The 21611-nt window shown below is 41.9% G+C and overlaps 1 protein-coding gene across 2 annotated transcripts; it reads right to left on the bottom strand.

The window, feature by feature from the left end:
* Nucleotides 1-1184: 1184 nt before the first annotated feature.
* LOC102193412 (cullin-5) lies at nucleotides 1185-21496 on the bottom strand. Of its 2 annotated transcripts, none has more exons than XM_005744956.1 (19): nucleotides 21400-21496; nucleotides 18499-18608; nucleotides 14919-15018; nucleotides 14139-14315; nucleotides 13460-13601; nucleotides 13004-13149; nucleotides 12741-12821; nucleotides 11069-11162; nucleotides 10529-10659; nucleotides 10011-10118; nucleotides 9298-9362; nucleotides 9057-9189; nucleotides 8833-8964; nucleotides 7900-8023; nucleotides 7526-7701; nucleotides 6505-6666; nucleotides 5470-5588; nucleotides 5166-5289; nucleotides 1185-4198 (listed from the first exon to the last, which is right to left on the bottom strand). In XM_005744956.1, exons 1-19 carry the CDS (start codon nucleotides 21421-21423, stop codon nucleotides 4004-4006), a joined length of 2343 nt encoding a protein of 780 aa, XP_005745013.1. In that variant the 5' UTR covers nucleotides 21424-21496; the 3' UTR covers nucleotides 1185-4003. The 2 variants fall into 2 exon arrangements, with proteins under 2 accessions (XP_005745013.1, XP_005745014.1); XM_005744957.1 differs by lacking the exon at nucleotides 21400-21496 and adding an exon at nucleotides 20964-21383.
* Between the last annotated feature and the right edge of the window lie 115 nt (nucleotides 21497-21611).

The raw sequence follows: 21611 nt of genomic DNA, 5'->3' as shown, positions 1-21611 counted from the left end.
GTTAGCTGTATGTGCATTTGAGGATTTACGCCTATAAATAAACCCAGCTAGTGATGTCACCTATGACTGTGGATCTGAAACTGAATAAATCTGAAATAGCAGTTTAAAAACAAAAAAAGGAGATTGAGTATTGGTGGGTTGCAAAGCAGGTTGCAGATAACCTGTAAGCAGGGTAAAGCAGCTTAACACATGCACAGTACGAGACACACAGATTAGATTCTCAGAGGTTTTAACTATCCTAAGAGACGGGGATCATGCATGCTGACCTGACAGTTGTGGAGCAATTCTTCTTTTTTAGATCTTTATAGGCAAACCAAACCTCTAAAACCACCGGAACAAGCGGAATAAGAGGTTAGATGGTGCACCATATTTGGGATTTTGTGCCAGTTCTGCTGTACGTCTCTGTGCTTTGTGTGACAGATTACTGCAGGTTTAACTGTTTAACTCCTCAACTCTGACAGAAAATAAGAATAAAGCAGCCCAGCACTGAGACTTAAGAGTTTTGGGATAGATTTTTCTCTTCAGAAAACCAGAGGAGGAAACCCCCTACTGACTAACACAGAGACAGATGAGACTGAATATAATTAAATGAGTGTTTTTCCTCACAGATCACACAAAGAAAGAACTCATCAAAGTCCCTCAGTGTCCTCAAATGTGTTTAAAAATACAACAGGGTATCATCTGCAAAAAACAAACAAAAAACAACAACTAAGTGAGCCAGGCCTGTGCATAGAGAATAAAACTGCATATAATGTGACTGACATGTGGAGTTAGTTTCATCTCAGGTGAAACCTGAGGCAGACGGCCTCACTGCATTCAGAAGAGTTCACAATAATCCGAAAACTCCAGCGTTTTTTAAAATGTTTTTTTTTTGCACGTCAGTGTGTAAAATGGATTATTCTCAACATCAATGTGTCGCAGTAACAAACTTAAAAGCGGCTTCAGCATTTTGACAAAATTGCAGATAAATCTTTATGTGGAAAGTGAAATAAATTAGACTAACAGTTTTTTTTTGCAGGCTGAAACAGAGGAGAGAGCGTCAGTAAGTCAGTACTGTTTAAGTCAGTACTGTTTAAGTCAGTACTGCAACGGCAACAGACGTGTTTGCAAAAACAAGGCAAGAAAAAAAATGGACAAAAAGTAACATTCCTCATAAATACAGAATAAATATTAAAAAACAAACAAACAAAAAACAACCCCACACATTCACAGTTGTCTTTCTTTTTCCTCACTGCTCACAGGATTTGATTCTCAGTTCAACAAGAGCAAAAAGATTCCCAGTGCAACTGATAAAAATCAGCCACGTTTTTTTAATATGAAGGGATCCCCTCTGGAAGGTGAGCTTGGCATCAAAACAGCTAAAAATGAAACCTTTTCATGCCATAACATGGTCTGATCCTCCACCTATCCCTCATGGTGAGATGACTACTGAAGGTTTACCCAAAACCCACTTTTTCTCCAGGATACCAAAACCTGGTTCTGTTACTCAGAATTATAGACATTAAAATGCAGAGGAGTAATTTCACTGCGGGGACTAACACATTATTTACATTATTATGCCGTGTCCAAAAATCATGGAAAAAACTAAAACTCTGTTAAGGTGATGACACGTGGAGTGAAGTTAATCTGGAGTTATGAGGGCTGAAAAATGCTGGAAATGAATAAATTAAAAAGTTCAATCTTCCACTCAACTCTGTGTACTTTAAGGGTCTGCAACTCGCCCCTAAGTGAGTTGCAGACATAGTGTGATGTAAAGTTTGACACGTCTTCATTAAATACCCTAAAGTAATTTTACAGAAACAACATCTGCTGATTGTGAGGGGTGGGGGGCACTGATTGGTTCTCCATATTTACCTCGGCAGCTTTTTATTCTGTATAATTCACTGCAGCTGATCTCGCATTCACTGACCGGTCAGCTGACAAAATACATTTTCACACTCATTTTGAAGATGTTGCAGAGGCTACAGCACCAAATGACAATCAGGTGAGAAAGAGCAGAAGAAAAACTCGTTACTTTTAGAGGGTTGTTTCCCGTTTAGTGGATTGGTGCCCTGCACCAATCAGACACTGGATTATTGTTTATCGTCAACACATTTCCTAAATTTAAGTTGGCCTTATGTGAGTATAAGCTTATCAAATGTTTATAGATTGTATGGAAAATGCTAAGATTTTGGTTAAATATGATAAAACAGCCTCTGTGCCTTTACTGTATGTAACATGGTGTCACCTCCCAAAGGTCTCTGAATTCTTTAACATAGGGAAATAGCACATTAGCCTGAACAGGAAGTTCATAGTTGTCTTTTTTCTTTAAGGTGTCGTCCTGTGCCAGATTTATGATAAGTATATAAAGTGTAATGGATCTGCTGTACAGCACATCTGCATATTTTCCTTTGCAATTTTACAACTTTCATCTCTAAAAATTGTTGTTTTGGTTCGACCCCCTGACACATCCTGTGATTTTTTTTTATTTAATTCCCCCTAAACGTTTGGAGCTTCACTGTGTGGTGGCAGGTGTTTCTAGGTCCTCATTATGGTAATAAAAAGGGAAAAGTTTTCACTTTTTCATCATTTACTCCAACTCCATTAGCATGGAGCAAATTCAGAGCTCTGGTGTGATGAGAAACAATCGTGTTGTTGCCCTGGACCAAGTGTGTAGAATAAGTTCAGCTTGTTTTGAGGCAGTCACCAATCTTTTAAAGGCTTTTGTGATTCAGAGACAAACTGACAATTCTAAATAGTTTTTATGTCCCGGTGATAACGGAACTAAAGTTATGGCTGCAGAATCGCGAGAGCTGCTTTAAAGGGACTAAATTGTTGCTTTGCTTCAAACACTATGAAGGTTTATGGGCTGAAGGTGATTTGTAGGTTTCTGAGAGTTCAGGCAGAGAGGAAGAACAAAAGGGTGCGCACACATCACACAAACTCAGACAGTGTTCTGCTTTGGAAAAAGGTCCAAACACCAGCAGCTCATTCAAACCTTAAGTAAAAGCAACAGAGCAGCTGTGTGGTTTTCTCTAACTGTGCAAAAAACCCCCCCAAAAAAACCAAACAGAGACGTTCTTAGAATGAATGAGGTAAAAATTTAGACACTGAACTTCCATCTGAGTGCGTGCACAGTCCAGACCTCACACACTGGGGCAGTTACACTTTCTCGTTTTGTTCTTGAGGCTCTGCAAAGATGACGTCACCTGCAGCCCGGTCAGGGGATCACAAAAAAAAAATCTGAATACCAGCATTTAAATTCCCAACCCTTTCTGAAACAACCAAAGTGTGACAGATTCTCCACTGAAGGGGGAAAAAAATCATAGAGCAGCATGCTGTTGAAAGTGCACACACACATACAAACACGCACAACTAAAAGATCAGATACACACCATGCACTCAAACACACACACACGATTTGGCAAAATACTCCTCGGTAGTTTGAACTCGTCTCTCTCCTCCTCGATGGCAGCTTTCACTCTGCATTCCCTCTTCGAGTATTAGATCAGTGTAGGACAGGAGGGATGCTAAATGGCTGCGGCTAACATGGCAGCCGTCGCATGAAGTGAAAGCAAAGGACTGATATCAGCTTTGTTCTCCTTTTCTGCCCTCACTCCTTCTCCACCTCCTTCTCCGAAGTCCACTGCTGATGAAAGTAAGGCAGGAAGTATTCAATAACATCACTATTTTTTCTTCTTCTGAGCTGCTGGCGGACGGCGCACGCCGCCGTTCCTCTCCTCTGAGCAGACACTAGAGGGCAGCAGGGACAAACACACGGCCAGATGACTCAACGCTACGGCTTGAAATGACACTCCGGTAACACACTGGCGTCTCACAAACACAAACAATAGCCACACTTTTGTTAAAAAGGCTTTTCCGTGTCCTTCAGCGCGCTCCCAGCCCTCTTCTCCTTCTTCAAACACATCCTTTAAGTCCTTGTTTGTCTCATCTCGCAGGTTTTAAAGCGCCAGATGCAGGCCAGTTGTAAAAAACAGCAAAACACACACTCCGTCCTCGCTGCCTAGGCCATGTAGATGAAGGTGTTGATGTCCGCCTCGTCCCTCTTTATGTATTTGTGCTCGATGAGCCACTCGATCTGCTCTTTTATCATCTTTTTCTGAGGCAGAAACATGTTCTTCAGGATCTCCACCAGCTCCGTCTGCAGCTGGGCGTTGCTGATCCGCTTCCTCATCTTCATGATTTGGATGATGGCCTCCTGGAGAGGAAAGAAAAGGAAATGTTAGAACTTTGTGTAGACCAGGGATGGACGACATTTCATTTAGAGGGTCGTACTGATTTAAGCCTGGATTATACTCTGCTCCTGTTATTAACATGTTGTTAACTCTTTGAAGTCTGACTCGTAGGCACATGGGCATTTGGTGAATTGTGGCGTAAATTCTCTACGGACGCGTCTGCACACAGGCATGAAGACGTCCACATGGACCCTCGTGCTAACTGTCTGATGAAGTCATTTACATTTACCGTTACATTGCCTTATCATTACTCTGTAAAATGTCCTGAAACGCACTGTCACATAAACAAACACAAATCCCACATAGATAACTACTGAGGACACACATACGAACTTTCTTGTAGTATTTACGTGTGAATACAAAGGTAGGTAGAAACAGGTAGAAACGGAGGCTGTGGCTGCAGTGCTGAGGTCAGAGTGCACTCAACCTTAACGACATCTTAACGGGTTCCTGGCTAGCTTGGCGTTAGCATGCTGGCTGTGCAGACGTTTGCTGAAGTTGTGTTTTTTTTCATTCAATAAAAATAAAAGTAATGTTTATATCTCCGCTCCTCAAAGCTGTACCACGTCACAATTTTCTTCCTCCCACATACAAACTGAAATCAGCTGATTGTAGCGCAAGTGAAAAACATGAAGAAGAAAAGAAATTGTTTCATTTTTTTCTTGCCCAGCTTCCAGATAACTGAACAACTTTTGTAATGCAGGTAATGACATCAGTATAACTGTAATGAAATTAGTGAATTTAGTAAAGCCTGACTGTGCTTTACATTAATGAAAAATGTGATGTGATAACGGCAACACCCAGCACTGTTGTCGAGCCGTAACCTGCTCATGCCCCAGATGAGCTGAACAGAAGCAGCAGAGTTGAAGCATCTCTGTCCTGCAGCCATCAAGGCTGCACACAGTCTGTGCGGGTGGAGTGTTCCCGTACCTGAGTTCTCAGTATTCTGAGCTGAACGATTCCTTCATTCTCCTCTTCTCTCATTCGCTCTGTGGTCAGCTGCAGACGGCCAATCAAATTGATCTTTCCCCGCTTCTGAACTTTGGAGTTTTTACTGAGAAAAATGTCGACATTTAGACACAGATCAGTATCTGAATATTGGGACTTACACAGCGGTGATATAGAGGAGAGCTTTAGTTACTCCGTACATGAGTGGATTATAATAACAATGAAACATTTAAACATGTCCACATCATTTCCCGAGGTTAAGATTTGTATAAATGCCAAGACCTACATGAGAGAGAACTCCTGGTTGACGTAGAAGAGCGTGCCGTCTGTGAAGTCTTTGGGTGAGCTCACCGGGGGGTCGTAAGACAACACCTGCCTCTTCAGCTTTGGGAAGGCGACCAGAGACTGCACAGTGAGGAGAGAGCAGGAGACCTGAAGTTAAACTTTATCATCATTATCAGCCACAAATACCGCGTGTTAAAGGACAGCTTGACTCTTATTTAATCACCACTGATTTTCTGTGGGCATAACTGTTGCTAAGTTTCATTCTAGGATGTTTTTTTTCTTTCCCTAGAATCGGTTACTGGTGTACGCTTAATAAGTCCATCCTTGGTCTGTTCCCATCTTACTTGCAGACGTACAGACAGGTGTTCACAGGCTCTTTCTCTGTGGAATTAGCTGCAAAATGAACCAAACCTAAAAGAGCTGCTCACGTTAAACAGCATTAAGCTCATTTTAACTGACCTGCAGACAGTTACTTCATGGCTGCTGGAACATTACTGCCCCCTTGTGGCCAGATATAACTGTGACAGTTACCTGTTACTATGTTTTTATGTCATGTAGTATTTTCATTAATGATCTTACATGTTTAAACTTCTTCCGTGTTGTTGCATGCATTATTAATCTATGTAACCACTGCTGGTTGACCCGATGCATGCCTTTGCCGGGGCACTGCTGCAAAAGACATTTTTTATCTTAAGAGTCTTAAAATAAAAATGTAGTACAGGCAGTGCTAACAGCGCTGAGCACAGCTGACTCCAAGTTCAAACCTGCCTGTTGTCCAAAAGTTGAGAAGGAATAGATGTCCTTTCACTTCTCAAACAAAGTTAGACACAATCTTCCCTTTTATTTTAGAAGTCTTTTCACGTTTTAACCAAATCACAGTGTTGTTTAAACGTCTGCCGTCTCCACTGGGTGGATGGCTTTGCAATACAGGCAGCGTTATCTCTACTACAAGTTACGAAGAATTGATGTAGCCTCAGTAACTTTTAAATCCTCTGTATTTCTGGTCTAACTTGTAAGTGGAGAAATTCGGTCTGACCCAGAGTGTTCGGCGTAGCTCTGCGTCGGGCAGCTCTGTGGCCAGTTTGAGGTTCTCGAAGCTGATTCGCTCTCTGGGTCTCTGATTCCAGGCAAACAGCACGGCGAGCTGGAACGTCGTCACCTCCAGGTCGTACTGCCCCACTTCATTTTTAAAGGTGATCTGATCAGAGCAGAACCAAAGGACAAGGAAGGAAAGGCGAGTGTCAGTGCTGATTTGGTAGCCCGATATCTTCTAAAGAGAAAGGTGGGCAGCAGCAGGCTGTAAACAAAAGTTGCTAAAAAATACACCAGAATAACTCTCCAGTAGTCTCAACCAGCACTTCCAAAAGACTGTCAAGTTAAACTCTTTTTCTAACTTTCCACATGACCCAAAGAATCCCTGTTTGAAAACTGGAAAGTGTAAACAGAGGTGACCAGAAAAAAGATCACAGAGATAACAAACTTCTGAAGGAGAACAGTTCATGAAAATATGAGTAAAACTGAGAGAGTATCACCCGAGCATGAGAAAATGCTCAGGTGTGCACACATGAGTATCATTTAAAAAGGATATTGTCAATAACTTGTGTTCTTTTTATTTAATCCAGTTCTTTTCTCATGTATTTACGTTTATGGACATTCTTGCATCCAAATTTCTTACAAAAGTCCTGTTTGATAATAAAATTGAAGATTTAGAGTTCCCTTAACTCCAAATATCAGGCGTTCTTCATAACAGAAGGTGTTAAGAAACAAAAATAATCTTCTATTTCCTAATTTGTAAAAATCAAAAATTCAATTTAATTTAAATTCCCAGAATCTCCCACACTGCTATATTTCTAGGGCTTTTATTCTGAAATGTACAGACAGGAAGATGCCCTGTTTTTTGCACATGCAGAAAAAATTTGAACAAATTTGTATGGATGACAGATAAACAAAGAAGAGATGAGAAAAACAGAAAAATGTATTCAGATTTTAGTTTCCAGGAGATTCGTGTTTTCCGCTCTTCATGGCAGCAGGAACTCTGCTTTACTCCACACACTCACAATGCCGTTGGACATGAGGTGATGCCAGTGGAGCTTCCGACCGCTGTGATTCCTCTTGTAGAAGTCCTCCACCTCGGGGATCAGGTCCTCCAGCTCTGTGGGCAGCGAGACGAAAACCTTCTCACTGCTTCGTGACCAGGCGCCGGCGTTCAGGATCTTAATGTTCACGCTGTCCGCTGCACGGAGAGGAAAAGATGAAGTGAATAATCAAGAGAAACCGTTTACGCTCGGTTTAATACGTGACACGTCATAATCAAAATGTGCTTTAACTCTTTGAGACATGTGTGGCACCATGCTACACATAATATGTCATAGCTAACGCATGTTAGCATAAAAATAGTTGCGCTGTATGCTACAGTGCATGTGTGTGTTACCTGGCAGTGCCAGCTTGTTGTGTTTGTGCATCTCTTTGAAGACCTGATTGAGGTCCTCTGACACCTTGATGTCCTGAAACATCCTGGCAAGCTTGTTCACATAATCAGCAGGCATGCCCACTTCCTACAGCCACACACAGACACACAAAGGAAGCAATAAAATCAGACAAACGGGCAATTTGATTGTTAAACATCAGATTTACATCACATGGCATGATGTGATAAAATATTTAAAGGAACCAAAGCCTTCGTCTCTATCAAGTAAACAGTTTTTCTGCGTTGGGAAGAGCAGATGTTTTGCATAAGCACAAAAACATAAATCACTTACAAAACACCCAGAAATGATAAAAGCACTTAAAACTGGCTTAATACTTTAATTTATACTAAAGCATATAGTTAGGGCTGGATCAGGTGACCCTGAATCCTTCCTTAGTTATGCTGCAATAGGTGTAGGCTGCTGGAGATTCCCATGATGCTCTGAGTATTTCTTCCTCAGTCACTATGTATTAACAGACCTCTCTGCATTGAATCATATCTGTTATTAACCTCTGTCTCTCTTCCACAGCATGTCTTTATCCTGTCTTCCTTCTCTCACCCCAACCGGTCGCAGTAGATGGCCCCGCCCCTCCCTGAGCCTGGTTCTGTCGGGGGTTTCTTCCTGTTAAAAGGGAGTTTTTCCTTCCCACTGTTGCCAAAGTGCTCACTCATAGGGGGTCCTGTGCTTGTTGGGTTTTGTCTGTATGTATTATTGTAGGGTCTATCTTACAATATAAAGTGCCTGATGTTGTGATTTGGTGCTGTATAAATAAAACTGAATTGAATTTTGCTGCATTAATATATTAATGCGATATTAATACATATGTTAATATGTCGCTGAAATCAGTAGCGATTTTATGACTCTGCTGCTGAAAGTTCAAGAAAAGCTGAACTCACTCTCAGCCACTCCACCATGTTCTCTTCAATCTCGCTGTCGGCCGAAATGTCCAGGATGAGGCGCCTGGTCAGATGAGCTTTGTGGTAACGCATGAACACGTCTTTGTTCTGGACGTATTTCAGCACCAAGAGCTGCAAGGAGGGGAGAGAAAAGCATGAATCTGCGAGAGAACGAGAGAAGGGGAAGTCATAAATGGACTGATATGCTTTGAGATTAGACTCACCACTTCTTTGAGTTTGAGCTCAATTTCCTCTGAGGTCAGTTTCTTGCTGAGTGGGGTTTTCCTTAGCAGCATGTCACAGTAGTTTGCCAGCAGCTCCGGACACTTCGACTCTGGCTGAGTCTTCATTCCCACTCTGATTCAACAAGGAAATGCATTCACACATTTATGCACACACACACACACACTGTGACCAGTTTTAACCAGCGACGAGCGATTTAAGACCCACAGTGGCCAAACATACCCTTTCTGTTTCATCGGCAGCTCCAGTTTGAAGATTGTGGCATCATTGACGACCGCTTTGTAAGCCTGCGAGGTAACAGAAAATACCGCCACAATGAGAAAAACAATTCTTAAAATACCAAAGAGCCCTAAAGCCTTTCAATCTCAGACAATAAATTGAAACAATTTGATTTCTTCACTAGTTTTAGCAAAAGCACAGCCGACTAAAGATTCCCGAAGTCCTTGATAAACCAGATAACAGCTGAACAAAATAACATGTGATGATGTTTGATTTCTACTGTAACCCTAACAGAGATCCCAGCAGCCCCCACCTCCAGTAGTCCATGCTGCTCTGATTTAAGGCGTTCTGTTTATTTTAGCAGAAACCTCCTCGAATCAGCACAGATCAGGATGTGACAGTACGATGAATCCACATGTGTGAACACCGGATCACTTTTCTTCCCGGTGGATTACATTGGATAAATAAAGCTACAGTTAAGTTCTTATGAACCTGGAGTATTCGTGTAGAACCCTCCTGCTATTCTGAAGCTGTGCTGTAGCACCGACACTGTAAAAGTGAAACCTGTTCATATGAACTTTGACCAAAATACCAGCCCAAACGCTGCACCTGACCCTGACCTGTGAGGAATACACAGGCCTGCACATTCTCATTTAAATATCACTGGATATTTGAACTTAAAGGAGTGACTTCTTTGGAAGTCAGATGAAACAGACCTTATCTCTTGCTGTGAGGAAGCGTGGGTCATCCTGGAAAGCCTCCTTTACCAGCTTACTGAAGCGGTTAAACAAAGTCAGCAGCTGCTCCACATACTTTTCAGAGTCCTGAACAAACACACATTAAAAATGACTGAGCATGCTGTCAGAGCAGACCTCGAATATTAACTTTCATCTCTCATCTTTCAAACATGCCAACAAACGGCTCATTCCATAAAAAATACAAAAAATGATTTCAAATCTCAAAAAGGTTCCCACTTAAATGAAGCCATGCAAGGTTTATTCATACTATGAATGTTTCCCGAGTACAACAAAGGAGTCCAAACCTTGCACTTAAAGAAAAAGAGCAACTTTAAAAGTGCCAGATTTCACCCGTACACCTGTAACTATGTTAAATGTATTTGCATGGCTTCATTAAATAAAAAACATTGAGCCGACTCTGAGGGGAACAGCTGCAGGAACTGACGGATTCTTCCTCAAGTGACCGTGGTTGCTAAAGTGTGTGTTTGTGCACGTACAGTAGTGATAGTCTCTGCAGCAGCCACCATGTCCGCTAGTCCAGCACTGATGATATGCTCCTCCAGGTCTTTCAGCATGGGCTCGATCCCGTTGGGAACCTTGTCCATCAGTGAAAACATGAGGTGCAGCTCTGCTCCAGAGAAAAGCAGCGTCACACACTGGACAAGAAGCACGTGGGATGAAACTAAAACTTCCTGCTCTTTCTGGCTCATGGAAAGCCCAGATGGCTGAGGACTGCCATAATCCAAGTCCTCAAAATGATTTTTGCCAACTTAAAGAGTAAGCTGAACTTGTTCATTTAATTATAAATCCTTCTACTAAAAAAACAACTTGTGTCGTAAATGCTCACGAGCCCTGACTGTGGTTGGTGAACAAACAGCTCTACATGCAGGAAACCAGAGCAGAAGCAGTTTCTATCTTTAAATCGACCCTGACTGATGCAGCAGTGAATTTCAAAGCCCCTATTTTCAGCAGATGTTATATTTTGTAGTGCGAATCAACAGAGTTAACTTCAGCAGCGACGTTGCTGAGGTACTCACTGACTGTCTCGTTGCGTTTGATCATTCCTGGACATTCGGCGAGGATTGTCTCTTTGAACGAGGTCACCAGAGCGTTCACGCAACACTCCATCAGCTGTGAGGATACACAGAACATACAGACTGCCGTTAGGACGAGATATAAATTAACAGGCAGCACGTACATTTAACAAGACTCCCGAAATTCAGTTTAAACTGAAACCAACACAGGAAGTGACCCTAAAAGAAAGGCCAGATGAAGGAAAGCACACACGGGAGGGTTCAACACAACCAACGGATGACTGAGAGAAAGTTCAGTGATGAGCTGCTGACCTGAGGTTGTTTCCTCACGACTTCACAGGTGAAGTTGTTGTTACATCGTCTTGTTACAACTACTTGTTACTTTCACAGGTGAAGTTGTAGGTGTACAAGATATAACAAGTTCTTTTTTCTTGCAGTCAGAAGTTTTGAGTTAAAGTAAGCATACGCAGGCTGCAAAACATATTTAGGAGCCCAAGCAGGCCCCATTTTTCCACAACAAAATATGTGACAAACAACAGAAGTTTGAAGCAAAGAGCCAGCATGACAACCAAGATGGTGAAAGCAGGTGGAGCTGAGTCAGCACCAGCTGTGCTTTTTACTGCAGTCAGAATTCAACCTGAGGGGGTAAAGGGTCCATGGCAACCCTTTCTTCATGAAAGCACCTGTTCAACAAGCTTAAACATGAAGAAAAGCATCTCCTTCTACCTTCAGGTGTGTCGACACAGCGACAGCACAACTCAATTAAAGTCAAATGAAAGCCGTTTGATTTCAGGTGAACTCCAGAAATAAAAAAGCCGTCTCTCTTTCTGGCAGCGATGCCTGCAGCATCCAGGCGGGTAGCAGAATAAACTTTAATTAGCTTATTCACTATGTTCATTTATTCATTATAACAGTGGCTCTCAAATTGGGGTGCCTGGACCCCAAGGGCTCCACGAGCCATATACTGGAAACATGTCGTGGCACATAAATACATGCGCATCACCCGGGCCCGAGCTAATTAGCCCAATGGACACATTTTTAAGTCCAAGCCAAACCAGCTAAAATTAGAAAGTATGACGACGGTTATGTTTGAGTTTGGCTTTATCGAGAATGACGATGGAAGACCAAAACGGGTTATGTGTCTTCGAGTGGTAGCAAATGAAGTCAGCCAAGCTAAAGCGTAAAGAGTTTTATCAGCATGATTAAGGCAGCCCTTGGAAAACTTTTTACCCGCTGTAAGGAGGAGTCCCTGCCTCCCAAAAGTTTGAGAAGCTCTTAGTAGAAATAATTTTAGCCCAAAGTCATCTGGGATGAGCTCAAGCCCTCCCTCGACCGTGAACTGGATAAGCTGTTAGAAAAAATGGATGGCTGGATGGATCGATACCAATTATTGTGCAGATTTAGATCATAGAATCAAAAATATAAATCTGCTAAATTGTTGGTTATATACATCAAGAAATACATAAATTATGAAGGCAAAGAAATTAACATGAGCTTTCTCCACAGGCCAATAATCTTATCTGTCCTACCTCGGTGTCATGTGTAGAGCACAATCAGGCTCGGTTATGATGTTCTGCATCAGTACACCGAATATAACGTGAGCAGATGATGGGACAGTTTGGAAACACACGTTCAGGACAGTAAAAGAACTTCTGATCCTCTTAAAGACACTTACTGCTTGAACAGAGTTACATTCACGACGTGTTTCTAGATATCTAAGCGCTCTCTTCTCCTCCTCCCTCAGCTTCGCATCTGCCTGTAAGGAAACGCACAGAAACACAGAAAATGAAGATTAGGTTCAAACAGCTAAAGCTTTCATTAATGCACAAAGCCAGGAGCACAACTTTATTCTACGCTCTGTCCTCAGAATGTTTTAAGGTGGACTTCCGTATTCATTAGTGGGATCATTTTATATGCATCAGTACTATTGTGCCGTACATATTTCATGTAGTTCTGGACACCGTTCTGCTGCAGGTAGGACGGCGCCTGAGTTCTGTAGAACCTCTCTGTAGAGTCCAGGTAGGCTTTCTCAAAGTTATCCCTGTAGATCTGCAGCTTGTCCTCCGGGTTAGAGCACAGGTTGACTGGTGGGAGAGAAGTAAGAAAGTGTTTATTTATATTTTTCAAGATTTTTTTATAAACTATGATGACATTTTGGGGCTACTGAAGGCTGAATACAGTTTGTTTCCTCATAACTTGACATTTTCACTGTATATTTTTTACATTTTTTTCCTTTATCTTTCCTAAATTTATCACTTTGATTTCAAAAATATTGCTTTTGGCTTTTATTATCATTATTTTATCTTCTCTTCCGAGGCAGATTTGAACATCCACCATTCATGGGTTTTACAAATTGGATAAGCAGTGATGGAGCACATGCCCCCCCCGTCTTACCGTATGACTCTCGTACGCCTATCACGAGCTGAGAGTCAAAGGCCTCGCCCAGCCGCTCGGCGTGCACCAGCTTCATGGCGCTGTCCTGCAGGCGACTCTTAATGTTTGAAAAGATCGACTCGTTCCACGTGTCCAGCATCAGCTGTGAAAAATAAGGAGGGAGTTAAACAATAATACCATCAGTTTCCTGCAACCTGAGAATAGTGAAGCCGAATTTATTTATGAAGCGCTTCTAACAAAACCTCCTGCTTGCTGAGTCACACTCCCTCACCCACAGCATCCCCCTCACTTCCGAGACCTTCCTCACAGAGATCAAATAAATATCGTATGAGTCATGTTTTAAGCTGTTCACTGATTCGAGATTTCGAGGCTAACTGACCCTTAGCTGCTCTCCACCGTCTACATATAACAGTTAAAATTCAATGTTTTCTTCTGCGTGAGCCTCTTCTTTCGCAGCCTTTCTGCCTTTTACTATTCTTTCACTTTGATATCTGCCCTCCCTACTAACCTTTTCCACTTATGACTTTATAAAGTTCATAAAAGGCTTTGTCTTCTTTCATCTAATGCCCTCCTGCTTCTTTAGCTTTTCTTCACAATCAGCCGTCCACACCAGCCACTGTGTTTCCCTTCTGCTTCCTTTAGTGCTTCTGGTTCCCCAGCTCATATGTTGACCTCTCACCTTGCGTACAATGCTGTCCTCCATGTTGGTTTTCTTGTTGCTGCCTTGTTTTCCCATCAGTGTGATCTCCAGCTGACAGAAGGGTTTGGGCAGGATGTCGCACTGGGTGAAGAACTTCCTCCACTCCACAATGTAGGCTTTGAGGAGAGCCGTGTCGTCCTGGTGGCTCAGCACTCGCTGCGAAGACGGAGGTGATATGGATCAACCAGAAAACAAACAAACACACTCATCATGTCTGTGTTTGTCCCTTTCCAGAGTAAGCATGACAATTAAAGGTCACATCTGGTGGTTTTCATGCGTTTTATGGTCATGCTTGCTTCTAATAATTGATTAGTCTCTTATTTTGTACTAATTAGCAGATGTCTGTGTCTGTAGTTGTACAGTATATGGATGCAGCTTGCTAACCAAACCACCCAACTCTCAAAATGTATTTATATAGCACTAAATCACAACAACTGTCATCTTGAGGCATTTTATACTGTAAACAATGGACCTGGATGTGAGAGCCCAAATGTCTGATGAGGTCACATTGAAACAGGATTTAACGTTCCAGCTCCCCATCACCGATTTCATGACATGTTGTGGGGGAATTCACAGTTAGCAAGTGAGTGTAAAGAGGCTCCTGGTCACTCTACTGAAGCAGGTCCCTTCTCTAAACCAATCACAGTACTCGTAGCTCTGAGAAGATGCCAGGAGCGAGTATGCAACATGTGGAAAAGGGCAACTTTGGACAATGACTCCGCCTAATCCTCCTGACATGATCTGAGTTTATCTGCTTACAGCTTGTGCTTGTTTGATGAAGTCGAGGATGTCGTCTTTGAGGGCTTGGTGGATTTTGGCTGGTCCTTTGTCATCCCATAGACACACAGCGTGAACATCTCTGGAGGACAGAAAGAGCACATCTGTGAGGCTTTAGACCTGAAATTTTTTTATGTAAACTTAAATTTAGAGTAATCTAAGCTTCTTCATAAAGCTCCTTTCTAGGTCAGAGGTCATCAGCTGCCTGACAGTAAAAAGTGCAAAGACAAAGCAAATACAGGTGCTTAACACAAACACCGAACCCCCCAAGAGAGTCTAAAAACTTTAACCCAAAACACCCACAGGTCTTAATGACAGTGGAAAACCACCCTCGCAACCACATCTGTGTCCACATGTGTTTAGACACCTTTCTATTATAACTTTCTGTAATAACATCCAAGCTCCTCGTGTTGCAGCTCAGGGCTGTGAAATTACTCAAACTTAGTGCAACATTCACTCCCTGCAATGCTACTGCATTTGTATTCAGCTCAAATGATTATTTTCCAATTAAATCATAATTAAAATACAAAGACATTCACTTTAAAAATTATTTTTAAGTTCAATAAATCTGTTTACGTGCTTAATTGAGTTACATCTCAGTAAAATACTTCTGGCAGTTCCCTTATTTCCCACGAGGTCGCCACAGCAGATGGATCTGCATATTTCATTTGGCACTGATTTTATACTGGATGCTGTTCCTGATGCAACCCTCCCATCAGTCCGAGCGTTGGACTGACACTAGGAGTACATTAGATTGCCCCGACAACCCCCCAAGGCTGGGCTTTAATCGTTACAATCACAACACTGCTGATAATAACTGATTAGAAGAAGCCCCACCTCCACACCACAGGACCTGCTGTTCTGGAAATGTTCAGGCCGTTTTTTCGGCTTTCTCTTTTTTCTCACTTCCCAGTTTGCTGCACTGTGATAAACCTGAACCTGATCTGGATCCAGGATTTTTTTTTGCTCTCTGTGTCACTAAGAAATGAGGTTAGATAAGAAAATCTGGAGGTTTGACATCATATCTTTACAAATACATACCACATTAAAATAAGAACAACTGTGAGATGTTTCCTTCATGTTCAAAAGAGAATAGTCCAAATAAGCCCAGATGCAGATATTATTCTGGATCCAGGAACTCCAGCGTGATGTGGAGAAAATGATGTTTGTTGGTGGATCAAACCAGCAAACAACATTTTGCTGGTTTGATCCACCAACAAGTGGGTTGAGCTGTTTTCTTGGATAACTGAGTTTGGGGACTTTCTCCTGCTCGCCACGTTTATTTAATCTTTCTCACCTATAACTAAGCACCTTACATATGAACGCTCTGTGAGCTCCTGTCTCCACATGAAACGTTATAAACTTGCTAAAATTTCCATCAACTGTTGGACCACTCTCTCTTTAAACATCTTTGGATAAGATAAGAAGTCGCAGTAAAACTCTCCATGTTCCTGTTCTGCTATTTTCATCATATTTCTCAATACCAAATGACAAGTCACCAACTTCCTATTCACCTCTTTTGGCCTCCACACAGTTCAAGTTTAAATAGTGCAAAAATCACAAAAAAAGGCTTGCAGGGCTTTTAACCTATGAATCACACGATCTTCTGCAATCTTTGACAAGACTGAAGGCTAGATAAATGAAATTCTCCAACAAAGCCGTTACAAGTGCTTTACTAAATATGAATGTAATCCTCTATACAGCTCTTAATTCCTGAAATAGCACTTGCTACTTTCACGCCTTTTATGATTTAACACAAATTTTAAAGACAAAATCATCATATTTTCATGAGCAAACAGGTCAAAGCACCGGTGAAAAGATGCCTTGATGCCCTTGTGGGTTTTACTTGCAGCTGCTTGTTATTTTCTATTCTATGAAGCGGTTATGGAAACACAAACTCCACACTACTTTGAGGATTCCCACATCTTCTTCCTTTGTAAGACATGTTTAATGCTTCTGTGCATTAAATTCAAGACCAGTTTTATAGTTACCAAAACAGAAAAACCAACAACAAGTCTCCAGATGTTCAGCTCTGTGAGCTGTTAGGTGTCCCTGTTATTACTAACAACAAACTGCTCTGAGATGTTTTGGGCTACATCAGCTGCAAACTTGCTGTCTCGTCAGAAATGTTCTGGACTAACAGACTTAGCAGAACAAAAAATAGGGTTAAGTATTTTATTGTCTCCCGTTGGGGGTAACACGAACATGACCACACATGCACACATGAAACAGGCACACATTAGTGAGTAAAGATCTCAATTAGCTGTTTAATTCACAAAAGGGAAAAAAAATCATATAATGCCCATGTTTACACAGAAGGAACTTGTACCTCCTTCAAGAAACCGACAGAGTTGGTGGGCCTGTCCACTCGTGCTTTATGGGAGGAAATATCAGAGTTACCTGTAACTAAACTACGAATAACAGTTTTCTCTGAGGTTTCCACAACACACTGGTTAGTCTGGAATCTAGCACAAGGATTTCTGTACAGAGATAACAAAAAAGGTGAGCTAACGCATGTCAGAAAGGCTGAATTTAAAGGGACTGCTGGCATTTATACCACATTGATCTGGCCTTCTGATTACCACCCACTTTACGTCCCGAGGAGCAACTGTTCACTGAGCTACTTCTAATAAATGAATCTTAATATACTGATATTAATACATTAGTTTTAGGTGAACAGAGGGCAACAACAGTGACGGCTCACTTTCTCAAGGGCTCGGTATGTAGAAGTGAATTTCCCCATTTACTTTCTCCACTGACCATTTGGAAAATCCTAAATAGAAGATTTTTAAAGTTTGAACCAACCAACCTGCTCCGATTTGCATCATGAACATTAAAGATGTGATTTGGGAAAAAAATTGTACAAAACCATGTGCATAATTACTTTTAACTGTGAAGGAACAACTCATTACATAAAGGACTACAAATCCCAGATTCCACAGAGAACGACTTCCAGCCTTCTTGAGTTTATTCCTTTTCATTATCGTGGTGTGTGCAGTAAAAATAGCCTCGGACCGATATGCTGCAGAGCTTCATTCCCGACTAATCACCGCTCTTGCAGTTTCTGAAGTTTTGCGTTCACTAAGTGACCCGACGTGCACTGGTTTAAACATTTCCATGGTAACAGCAACCTGCACCAATCAGTCGTTATTTAAATTTAGAATTGTGGGTCAAACAGTTCTTCATGACATTGCAAATAAAATGTCTTTTTTTGGGTTAAAACAGCTGATATCGTATGGACGTGTGCTTTCTACAGGAGCGCCTAGCATCATTTCACAATATTTCAGTCCACTTCAGGTGGTTACAACATTATGGCTCATTATCAAAATTCCTGTGGAGGACGTGAACTGGATTTTTACTTCCAGAATCTCACTGTTGTGCTCTATAGATTCAGAAGCTTTAAGAGTTTTGAAAGATCTGCAGGACCTGTGAAAGCATTGCAGAACAATAACAACACCCGTTGAAGAACACCTGCATGAAAATGAACTAATAAAGCAGCTGTTTCCAGAAACGTCAGCAGCTGCTGTGTAACTAACGGACAAAGCAAAACAGCATCACTTACGAGAACAAGTCGAACCACTGTTGCTTGGTGACAGCTTCCTGTCTGAGCAGCTTGAGGACGATGGGCCGCATCAGATCCCACTTGTCCTCAAACTGCAGGGACCCCTTGTTCTGCAGGAGAGACATGGGATGGGTGGGAGTGGGAGGAAGAAGGAAAACAGCCATGAGAACAGAGGCGTGAAGACAGAAAGCAAGACTAGGCAGACGTACACAAATACAGACAAACGACCACAGGCCAGTCGCTGCAGTGACGTTTTTAATATTTTTACATAAGCAAGACTTTTAAACACTCGTGTGACACCTGTGGTAACATTTGCTGTTCAGCTGCACACATTTATATAAGATCTGGAAGAAGGAAAAGACGACTTTAGAGCAGAGGTTTTCAAACTTTTTCTGATAAAGTCACAGCAAAGTTCAAATCAGTGTTTGAACACACACCTGTATTTACATCTGTGCAAACTTAGAGACACTATAAGGAGGACTTATTGTATCAGAACAATATAGGCTTTAACCTTTATTTATTCAGGTGAGAGGGATTTAAAATAGCACAAAAACAACAGCCACACAGAACCACTGACTACAACAGAAAGGTTCGGTTTCATTTCTTAATTTAAAGACTACCACAGCCACCAGTTCTTTCAGCTCCTTGTGTGGATTTCTAACAAACTGAAAAGCTTTGAGTCCCAACTCTGTCCTGACTTTGGGGACAAATATGTGTTAAATATCACGAAAACAAAGGCTTCACTGATTACGGTTTTTACACATACACAGATAAGAGGAAACCAACCCAAGCGAGTGAGAAAAAACAACCCCTTAGCTGTACTTGCATTTTGTCTTTTCTTTTAAAGAGCTATGCACCATTCCATTTATTTGAGCGGAATAAATAATTATAACGTATAATAAATTTCATCATCTTATTCTTTAGGAGCAGATGATCCACTCTAATCTAATAACATAAAAAAAAGCTTCTTTTTCAAAAGTAGTAATTATTTGTTAAAAACCCCCAAAAACTTAACATTCATTTTGGACACAAACCTTCAATGTGTGTTTTAAAGACAAATTCTGATCTATAATTATGTCTTAATGCATGTATGTTGTGATCAATTTAATTGAATTCCCTTCAGCAGTTTGATCTTAGTAAGATTAGGTAACATTTAGCCATTTGAAAACAGCATGAACCTGGGTTTGTCGGCATGAACCTCCACTAGCATGCAGGCTGTTGTCATCACCTAATTTATTTATTTCATTTTGCTCAGTTTCAAACCATCCACCAAATGGTTTTCCAGCCCTCTGTGAACATTTTTTTTTCTTTCTTTAGCTGACGGGTGATCGGTGCTGGTAGTTAGCTGTGGTTTGAGCCACACGCAAAACAAACCCCAAAACAAAATGATCCTGTTACACCCACTTTGACTTCCTGGTTTGTCTCTCACTCTCATAATCCCCATCATCCAGTAACTATGCAAACAGACTGAGCTACCTATGACAAAGGTTTTCTCTTTTTTCTCCCCCAGGGGAAATGACTGTGTACTGTTACATTACTTTATATGCCATCTTACACAGTAATAATAAAATATTGGTTGTTTTACATCATTTGGGAACCACAGATTTAGAGTACTGGAGCACTTCTCATACTCTTTCTTCATATCTGCCCATCTAACACTTCATTTAAGCAATCAAAGCAAGGTTTTTGGAACAATGACTCGATTTTAAGCACTCTGCAATGTTTAAGGACATTCATGGACTTTGATACATTTCAGCACTTTGTCACATTTCTGTTCAAATGTACAGGGCTATGCTCGCTGTATTTAAGCCAGGCTGTTTTAGAAAGAGGGAAAAGCTCCCGACCTCAAGATTTTTCCTCTTGGCCTTTTCAACAACCTCTGGACCGTAAAATCAGAGAATTGTGGTGCAGAGAGAATGCTGCTCATCCTCTGGAGCTCATAATCTGACACAGACCTGACCAATTTACGCTCCTACCCCCACCTAAAGCCATGAGTTCTGGGTAGTGACAAAAGAATGAGATTGTGGATACAAACGCCGGAAATGAGCTGCCACTGAAGAGTGTATGAGCTCAGCCTTATGGACAGGGATACGGTGAGGGGCTCTGTGATTTAGGAGGCACTCAAAGCAGAGCTCCTGCTCCTTCACACTGGGACACACTGGAGAGATCAAGTCTGCTTGAAAAACAGCACGTGTGTTTGCTCATCAAGTCTCCCAACAGTTAGGGTCAAGGGTCAGATGGGAGGGGAGCCGCCTGTCGATAATTATGTTCAGCACCGACCTGACCGCCTCTGTCATAGGTAGCCCGGTGTGTTATTAACGTTTGCTGCTGGAAGACATTATGTTTAATGGAGGCTTTTGTAGATTTAGCAGGTTTCGGTTGCAGAGGGAGGGTGTCGGTTTACCGGCTGTTAGATCGCTAAAACCAATTAAGAATAAAGACCTGGCCAAAAGAAACGTATTTACGGTTGAGCTGCGGGGTTGACGCGATGTCCTGTCGGTTGATTTTCTCCCCGAACCGTGTTTCCCTGGCTTCAAGCTGCCTCCGGCTGTCGGTTCGTCGTCGCCGGCTTGAGGTGACCGGCTAACGGCTACGGTTTGGCTCGAGTTAAGAACCGCAGGAGACGGGCTCGGTTCTGCTTCTGCTCTGCTGGAGCCATACACGAATACCGGGGCAAACGGACTCCGATATTAACACCGGACAGACGACAGCGGTGACAACTGTGACTTCAGGCGCACCTATTTGTACATTTAATCCGTTTATTTAAAAATTAGCGCGCTTTTATGCAAAACACGGCACCGACAGCACATATCTCCGTTAGAGGCGTGAACACACACTGAAACGGAGAGACTGAATGTGCGCACAAGCATAGGAAATGCGATATATTCGAGAGCTTCTTACCTTTAACAAATTAGACGTCGCCATGTTTCTTCAACTTATCACCTCGCAGAATCTCGCGAGACTCCTGCTGGAGCCGGCTCAGCATTAGGTAATGTCAGCCCGCACAAAAGGAGCGTTTTTACTGTGAAATCTTCCCAGAAACCTTATTTCACACACACACGAAGGGGCGGAGGGCTTGTTCTCGTGGATCACGTGTCACAATTAGTCCTAAC

The sequence above is a fragment of the Pundamilia nyererei genome, unplaced genomic scaffold (genome assembly GCF_000239375.1).
Source record: "Pundamilia nyererei isolate P.nyererei 1_Seehausen unplaced genomic scaffold, PunNye1.0 scaffold00152, whole genome shotgun sequence".
Taxonomy (NCBI): Eukaryota; Metazoa; Chordata; class Actinopteri; order Cichliformes; family Cichlidae; genus Pundamilia; species Pundamilia nyererei.
This window is presented reverse-complemented; position numbering and strand designations above follow the sequence as displayed.

Coding starts and splice junctions, on each gene's coding strand:
- LOC102193412 (XM_005744956.1), bottom strand. CDS start 21,423: ATGGCGACGTCTAATTTGTTAAAG. Junction 10,119..10,528: donor CTGCAGAGACTATCACTACT/GTACGTGCACAA, acceptor GTGTTTGTTCAG/GACTCTGAAAAGTATGTGGA. Junction 5,290..5,469: donor AACCAGGAGTTCTCTCTCAT/GTAGGTCTTGGC, acceptor CATTTTTCTCAG/TAAAAACTCCAAAGTTCAGA.